The sequence below is a fragment of the Triticum dicoccoides genome, chromosome 1B (assembly GCF_002162155.2).
Source record: "Triticum dicoccoides isolate Atlit2015 ecotype Zavitan chromosome 1B, WEW_v2.0, whole genome shotgun sequence".
Lineage (NCBI taxonomy): Eukaryota > Viridiplantae > Streptophyta > Magnoliopsida > Poales > Poaceae > Triticum > Triticum dicoccoides.
Window position 1 is genome coordinate 225335591 of NC_041381.1, and position 8906 is coordinate 225344496.

The 8906-nt window shown below is 48.6% G+C and overlaps 1 protein-coding gene across 1 annotated transcript; it reads right to left on the reverse strand.

The window, feature by feature from the left end:
* Positions 1–2579: 2579 nt before the first annotated feature.
* On the reverse strand, positions 2580–4140 carry LOC119329289. Its single transcript, XM_037602307.1, has 3 exons — positions 4004–4140; positions 3062–3893; positions 2580–2928 (listed from the first exon to the last, which is right to left on the reverse strand). The coding sequence occupies exons 2-3, from the start codon at positions 3787–3789 to the stop codon at positions 2793–2795; spliced, it is 864 nt and encodes a 287-aa protein (XP_037458204.1). The 5' UTR covers positions 3790–3893; positions 4004–4140; the 3' UTR covers positions 2580–2792.
* Between the last annotated feature and the right edge of the window lie 4766 nt (positions 4141–8906).

Sequence of the window (8906 nt, forward strand, 5' to 3'; positions counted from 1 at the left end):
AAACCCTAGCCCCCTCCGGTGTCTATATAAACCGGAGGGTTTAGTCCTTAGGGGGACAATCATAATCATCATAGGCTAGCCTCTAGGGTTTAGCCTCTACGATCTCGTGGTAGATCAACTCTTGTAATACTCATATCATCAAGATCAATCAAGCAGGAAGTAGGGTTTTACCTCCATCTAGAGGGCCCGAACCTGGGTAAAACATCGTGTCCCTTGCCTCATGTTACCATTAGCCTTAGACGCATAGATCGGGACCCCCTACCCGAGATCTGCCGGTTTTAACACCGACACCCACCTTGCCCTCTGTCTAGCGTCACCGGAGTCAGCCTGATTCATGGCCCAAGGAAGGATGTTGACTGACATAGCGCCCTTTGATGGGTCAAGAATCAGCGTCTTCAACTCCTCCGTTGTCGCCTTCTTCACCACAGCGCCTGCCTCCGTGTGCATGTCTTCGATGCTGCTGAAGTTCGAGCACACTTCAATGGTGTGCTCGAACTTGGTGCGGTCACCGAGCGAGCACCCGAGGAAGAAATCCCTCCATCCAATGCCCCAAGGGAAGGGGTTGGGGTTGGAGTTGGAGTTCATGGTGATGGATAGGAGGAAGAGTGATAGACAGAGAAGAGGGAGGGTTAACTGAGTGCGGTTGTGGTTAAGTAGTGATCTTTGGGGTGGGTAAGTATAGGGGCTTTGGACGGTAGGTTTTAATGTCGATGAACCTTTGAACATTGTGCTCTTCATAATGCCATGAACTTTGTATTGTTCATAACACAGATCGAGACAGAGAACAGTGAGAAGGGCAAGGAGGTGGTGCCTCCCATGGAGAAGGGCAAGGAGCTTGTGCCTCCCTCAGAGCTTTTGCCAACCACGGCCGAGGAGGTGCCGGGCACGGACAACGATGCAATGCCGGAGGAGCCCCCTAGTGGAAAGCGCTGGAGCTACGGGCACTACCATGAGGAGGGTGGGCAAACGCACTTCTGCAAGGTCATCCTTGCCCTGAATCTCGAGTGCATTCCAATGCCCTTAGACTTCACCAAGCACTTCCCGGCCGTGCCGATGGAGTTCAAGCTCAAGACGAACACTGGCTGCTCATGGAGGGTCACTGTGAGGCTGATGAACAGTAGGGTCACCCTCGATCAGGGTTGGGCCACCTTCGCCGCCATCCATCAGATCAAGATCGGGTACATGGTGACCTTCAAGTTGTTGACCCCCAACACGGTCAAGGTCATCGTCTTCAATGACGACGACATTGAAGTGGTGACCAAGTGCGGGAGGCACGATGAGGCCTTCGATGTGAACGTATAGGACAGCTCTCCGTTGCTCCAGCTGGTTTAGTATCGACTATATTGTATTGCTTTGTTTGAAAACTACTATGTTTAAGTGTGATACTATGTTTAGAACTGCTTGCTATGGTTTAGAATTATGTTTAAGTGTGGTAGTATGTTAAATCGCTTACTCCTTGCTGTCTTTTGTGTGTCTTTGGGTTGTTCTACACGCCCATGTGTGCTGGTAACCTCACCACCTCGCCGAAAAGGTTACCAAACAACAGACGTTGCATGAAACCAAACACCATGCTTTGTGTTTTCGCTTAAACAAGCGGCCAACCAAACAAGCCACCTTTCATTACGCCCGTTGTAGGCTAGAAGGTATGCAGGCAATCAAACTAGATGCAGATGGATTTTTTTGCCTGTTTTCGCTCGGCGAGGCCGGATTTCGAAGTTTAGGCTATTCTGGCAAAAAATGCTACGAGAACCAAACACGTTCTTATGTATTTTCTTTCAGTTTATATAAATGTCAATCGACTGATTTTGAAATAGGGTCAGTCGGTTTTCGAGAGATGGCTGGAGTGAGCCAGAGGTAAGGAAGGAGAAGGAATGGGCTCGCCGGAGGGCTACCCCAGTATCTAACTTAGGGTTCAGGGTGGGAGCGGTGGTGGACGGCGGCGGTGGTGGGGCGGTGGTGCACTTCGCCGGAGAAAAAACTTAAACGAGGGCGAGCCTAGAGAGATGGCCGGGGACAGCGGCTAGACCGTCGGTGGCGGGGCGGTGGTGCACTTCGTCGGAGCAAAACTTAAACGAGGGCCGGCCTAGAGGGATGGTCGGGGGCAGCGACTAGACCGGCGGTGGGGGGCGGTTTCGGGGAGGGTGGGGCGGCGAGGCGGCGCGGGCGCGGGTGGTGGTCGCAGGTGGTTTGGCCGGCGGCCCGGGCGGCGGCTAGAGAAGAAGAAGAGATGGAGGTAGAAGAAAGGCCGGGTGCCGTTAGATTTCGATCGTACGTTTGAAAAATCGACTGACCCGATAGCCTCGCCCATTTGCCTTTAGGCAGCATTTGTGTTTTGTTTCCTTGCCGCAACTCGCAAATTCTTTTATTAGAGCATCTCCAACAGGCGCCCAAAAAGAGCTCTGCGCGCTAAAAGTTTGTTTTTTTGGGCGCCGGTCAGCTCCAGCAGAAGCTGTAGCGCTAAAAGTTTTTGGGCGCGCGCTGAAAAACGCAATGGCGCGCAGCATATTTAGGGCGTCGGATTGCGCGCGCTTCACAATTTGCACTGTCTGTTTTTTGGGCGCGTGTTTTTGGGCACCTGCTAAAGCAAAGTTGGTCCCGGCGCTTTAAAAGTGCTATGGTGGCGTGCTATAACGTTTATTGGGCGCGAATTTTTTGTGCGGCTGTTGGAGATGCTCTTACAACGTAAGAACACGCCAAGACGCCTACCAATCTATGTGCACCCTTCCACAGCCGATCAACAACATGGAGTTCAATGGATTCGACATGTCCAAACTTCCCTACCCATTCCAAATTCAGGACCATCGGCAGTCGCATCCGCGGCACGCGCAGCTTGGCCACCACATCGACGGCCAACAGCACCAACAAGCCTCCGCCGCCGCGCCAGTTTCCGCCGCCGATGCGTCCGTCTCCTCCAACGCGGCCGGAAGACTGCAATTGAAGCCAACATTCGCAGGTCAGGACGACGAGGGACACAATTAGCAGGTATTCATTGGATACATAGAAACCGCGCACGCAGTGCAAACCATGCGAGATACTGCGCGTCGGGAAGACGACCGTGTACCTGCGCGGGCCGGCGACGCCATCGGCGGTGGCGAACCTGACGGACTTCTTGTTCATGCTTGTTCTGCACCCCGCGCAGTCATCCCTCACGCACAAACTCCGGCTGGAGTTTCCTGTCGACATCTCTGGGACGGCCGGCAGCCTCGCGACGGATGAGACGCGGTGGAACACCCCAGCGTCGTCGTAGTAGAGGTCGCCGACAAGGTAAAGCGGGCCGTCCCCGCCGGAGTTTTCCAGCTGGATGCTGAACAGCTGGTCGTTCGAGGTGGCGCTCCATTGGGCGGGGCACGTGGATTGCGTGCGGAACATCGATGAAGGGAGCCTCTTCGGGTCGTACCCAGCGGGCTGCCCCTGCGCCATCATCGTCTGGACTGCCGGCGGCAGCGTTGCCGGCATGAACTCGTCGGGAGAGGAAGAATGGTCGTGGTCCGCCGCCGCCTCGACGTGGTGCAAGCTCTCGTAGGAGGATGTGGAGGACAAGGATGAGTGCCGGTCAAGGTCGAGTGCGGGAATGCTCTCGCACGACGAGCTGCTGGATAGAGGTGGGGACGACGACGAAGCGGACGACGAGCGCAGCGATTCGGCCGGCGTCCAGAAGGAGTCGGAGTGGGAAAGCTTGTGGTCGTGAGTGGTCTCGACGCTGCCGCCGCTGCAGGAGTACGAGGGCTGACTCCTCGGCGCCGGTGCCGGTGCGCGCGCAGAACCGTTGTCGTGGTCCATGACCGCCATGGCTGCGTCACGCGAGGTCGTGATCGTGACTCGGGATGATTAATTGGTTCGTCGAGTCCGTTCTGGATCAACGATGGAGAAGGCGGCGTCACGACGCCGCAGATCTACACGTACGAGAGAAAACAAATCAAATCTTGTCATTTGGAAGCGAGAACAGAAGAAATGAAATCGAAATTGAGAGAACAAATCTCCAAACATGATACTCCCATCCTACCTGCTGTGAAGAGCTAAACGGGCACATATGGGATTGGTCGGAACTCCGCGGCGAGAGGCCGGCAAGGAAAATCCAAGAAATGGAGCTCCGACAAGAGACAACAATAGCCGGCCTCGCTTTTATATGCTTGGGAGTTGGGATCGACGAACGGGGAAGAGGACAGACCGTTTATTCCAGGGAAATTTAGGCGCTGCCGTTTGCTGGTAGCCCAACCTACTTTTGGCCAGGAAAAAGCGACGTAACAAAACTTGCGATCCACATATTCCGGCCATATTGACGAACTGGTTTGTCCCGAATAAGCTTAAACGGACGCTCGTTTTGTCCGGATTTCGTTCGTTTTTAAAGCGGCAATGAAACCGTGTTCGCCCGGACTTATGTTTCATCTTATCCGAAGGTCAAGTACTATAAAATTAAGCACAACAAAATAGTTTAGATCAAACATAAAAACATGTTCAAAATAGTCTTCTATTACAATCTAATTAAAATTTTAAAAATATCAAATAGTCTACTCAAAGTTTGTGCACATGGAAAGAGATTAAACCGATAGATCTACTGATTGCCAATGTGATTCCACATGTGCTTAACCAAGTCATCTTGCAGCTGCGTATGAGTGTTTCGATCACGCATCTCACGATGAAATTGGACAAACTGTTCAAAGGTTGCAGGAGGTGGGTGCTCGGGCTCAACATTCTCACCCTGGAAATCAAACCCTTGGTCGTAGATGCTGCCATTACGCTCATCCTTAATGATCATGTTGTGCATGATCACAGAAGCAGTCATCACCTTCCAAAACTTCTGAGTGCTCCATGTCAATGCAGGGTGTCGAACAATACCCCATCGAGACTGAAGCACAACAAATGCACGCTCCACTTCTTTCCTAACACTCTCCTGCATTTGGACAAACCTCTGTCTCTTCTCTCCTTGTGGATCGGGTATGGTCTTTCACAAGAGTGGACCACTGAGGATAGATGCCATCAACTAGGTAATATCCCTTGTTGTAATGGTGGTCATTGATCTCAAAGTTGACCTCCGGACAGTGGTCTTCTGCAAGCCTTGCAAACACTGAAGAATGCTGAAGAATGTTGATTCATTATGAGAACCAACCATGCCGAATAAAGAATGTCATATCCACAGATCTTGTGAAGCCACCGCTTCAAGTATGACGGTGGCACCTTTCACATGTTCCTTGTACTGCCCCTGCCAAGCAAATGGACGGTTCTTTCACTTCTAGTGCATACAATCGATACTACCGAGCATGCCCGGGAAGCCCCTCTCGGCATTTATCGTCAACAACCTCTCTGTATCAGCGACATTTGGTTCTGTCAGGTATTCAGGACCGAACACTGCCACCACGGCCTTGCAGATACTATACATTGAGAGGAGACATGTGGACTCACTCATACGCACATACTCACCCACAAGATCACCAGAAATTCCATATGCAAGCATGCGAATAGTCGCAGTGCATTTCTGATAAGAAGAGAAGCCAAGCTTGCCAAGGGCATCTGATACGTCTCCAACGTATCTATAATTTTTGTTTGTTCCATGCTGTTATATTATCATTCATAGATCTTTTACAAATATTTTATAGCAACTTTATATCATTTTTTGGGACTAACGTGTTGACATAGTGCCCAGTGTCAGTTGCTTTTTTTCTTTTTTTTTTACTTCGCAGAAAATCAATACCAAACGGAGTCCAAATGCAATGAAACTTTTTGGACATTTTTTCTAGACCAGAAGACACAAGTTGGGCCAAGGAAGTAACATAGGGGGGCTCCAAGGGGAGCACAAGACCCCTGGGCGCGCCTGGGCCTCCAAGCGCGCCCTCATGGGTTGTGCCCACCTCAACCACCTCCCGCACTGCCTCCTTGCTCTATAAATACACCAGTATTCCAAAAATCCTAGGGGAGTCGACGAAACACAATTCCAGCTGTCGCAAGTTCCAGAAACCACAGATCCAATCTAGACACCATCATAGAGGGGTTCATCATCCTCATTGGTGCCTCTCCGATGATGCGTGAGTAGTTCATTGTAGACCTACGGGTCCTTACTTAGTAACTAGATGGCTTCCTCTCTCTCTTTTGATTCTCAATATAATGGTCTCTTGGAGATCTATTTGATGTAACTCTTTTTGCAATGTGTTTGTTGGGATCCGATGAACTTTGAGTTTATGATCAGATCTATATTTTATCCATGAAAGTTATTTGAGTTTCTTTGTTCTCTTATATGCATGATTGCTTATAGCCTCGTATTTCTTCTTCGAATTTTTGGTTTAGTTAGCCGAGATTCTATGAGCGTCTACAAACCAAAATGTTTGCCTCACCAACTGGTCATCCGAGTCTCCTGAAACCAGATCTATGAGATCAGAGACACGTGAAAGAAGATTATTCCCACGGTAGTTAGATCCTTTTTGGAGGATGACTGAGGTATCCACGGATCACTCCAAGCTTTAATGCTTTGATCGTCCCCAATCCTCCAGATATAGCCCCTCCTCAATGTGTCCACTCCTACCATAATACTCTGCCATGTGTATGATCCTTTTCTGTCCGAAGTAGCATTCATCAGGTCTCCCTCTAGGAAATACTTTGCCATGAGAATTACTGCACATAAAGATTCTGGGTTGTCAATTAGCCGCCAAGCCTGTTTAGCAAACAGTGCAAGATTGAAACAGTGGATATCCCTAAATCCCATGCCTCCTTGCTTTTTTGGTATACACATCTTCCACCACGCGAATCGGTGCATCTTTTTTTGTGTTGCATCATCACCCCACCAAAAACTTTATATCACATATGTGATTCCTTTCCATTTTCTTTTGGAATTTTGAAGACCGACATCGTGTAAGTTGGTATAGCTTGAGCAATAGATTTTAACAAGATGTCCTTACCTCCTGAAGATAAACACTTCTCCTTATAGCCCATTAGTCTCTGAATTAGGGGGTCAATCAGATATTGAAAACTGTCGCTTTTATCAAGGCCTGGGGTTGCTAGTAACCCCAAGTATTTTATCATTTAATGCTTCATCATTATATTAAGTGTAGTACACATTGCTGCCTTCATATTCACTTCAGTGCTAGGGCTGAAAAAATACTTGATTTATCCACATTGACAAGTTTTCAGACACTGAACAATATCTATCAAGTATAGATTTCAAGCAAGCAACATTCCTCTCATTTGCCTATATTAAAATTATAGTTTCGTCTACAAACAAAAGATTCGTAATTGCAGGTGCGTCACAACAAACTTTTACTCCCTCCAGTTCTCCATTTTGTTCATAATTTGATAATAGGGTCGTAAGTCCTTCCATACACAGCAGGAACATATACGGTAATAAAGGGTCACCCTGTCAAAGCCCTCTAGAAGGCATGATGGTTTTTGTTTCAAATGAATTAAATCTCACCTTGTATTCCACCGAGGACACACAAGTCATAACCAGATGAACCCAATCGGCGTGAAAACCCAGCTTCCAGAAACACCCACTCAACTCTGTCATAGGCCTTATGAAGGAAATATGCCCTAGAGGCAATAATAAAGTTGTTATTTATACTTCCTTATATCATGATAAATGTTTATTATTCATGCTAGAATTGTATTAACCGGAAACTTAGTACATGTGTGAATACATAGACAAAACAGAGTGTCCCTAGTATGCCTCTACTTGACTAGCTCGTTGATCAAAGATGGTTATGTTTCTTGACCATAGACATGTGTTTCATTTGATGAACGGGATCACATCATTAGAGAATGATGTGATGGATAAGACTCATCTGTTAGCTTAGCATAATGATCGTTTAGTTTTATTGCTATTGCTTTCTTCATGACTATTACATGTTTCTATGACTATGACATTATGCAACTCCCGAATACCAGAGGAACACTTAGTGTGCTATCAAACATCATAACGTAACTGGGTGATTATAAAGATGCTCTACAGGTGTCTCTGAAGGTGTTTGTTGAGTTGGCATAGATTGAGATTAGGATTTGTCACACCCATTGTCGGAGAGGTATCTCTGGGCCCTCTCGGTAATGCGCACCACTATAAGCCTTGCAAGCAATGTGACTAATGAGTTAGTTGCGGATGATGCATTACAGAATGAGTAAAGAGACTTGCTGGTAATGAGATTGAACTAGGTATGGTGATGCCGACGATCGAATCTCGGGCAAGTAACATACCGATGACAAAGGGAACAACGTATGTAGTTGTGCGGTTTGACGATAAAGATCTTCGTAGAATATGTAGGAGCCAATATGATCATCCAGGTTGGTTATTGACCGGAGATGTGTCTCGGTCATGTCTACATAGTTCTCGAACCCGTAGGGTCCGCACGCTTAACGTTCAATGACGATTTGTATTATGAGTTATGTGATTTGATGACCGAAGTTTGTTCGGAGTCCCGAATGAGATCACGGACATGAATATGAGTCTCGAATGGTCGAGAGGTTGATATATTGGAAGGTAATATTCGGACACCGGAAGCGTTCTAGAGTGTATCGGGTACATACCGGAGTACCGGAGGGGTTACCGGAACCCCGGGGAAGGATATGGACCTTATGGGCCATAGGAGGGAGGCTAAACAGCCCACAAGGGGTTGGTGCGCCCCCCCCCCCCCACACACACACACACACACGGGAGGAGGCCGAATTGGACTTGGGAAGGGGGCGCCACCCCCCTTTCCTTCTCCTACTCCCTCTCCTTCCCCTTTTACCCCTCCGATTTAAGGAAAAAGGGTGGGGCCGAATCCTACTAGGACTGGAGTCCTAGTAGGATTCCCCTCTCCCTGGCGCGCCCCTTGTTGGCCGGCCTCCTCCTGGCCTCCTTTATATATGGGGGAAAGGGGCCACCCCAAAGGCACAACAGACAATCTCTTAGCCATGTGCGGTGCCCCTCTCTGATGTCTACTACGCAA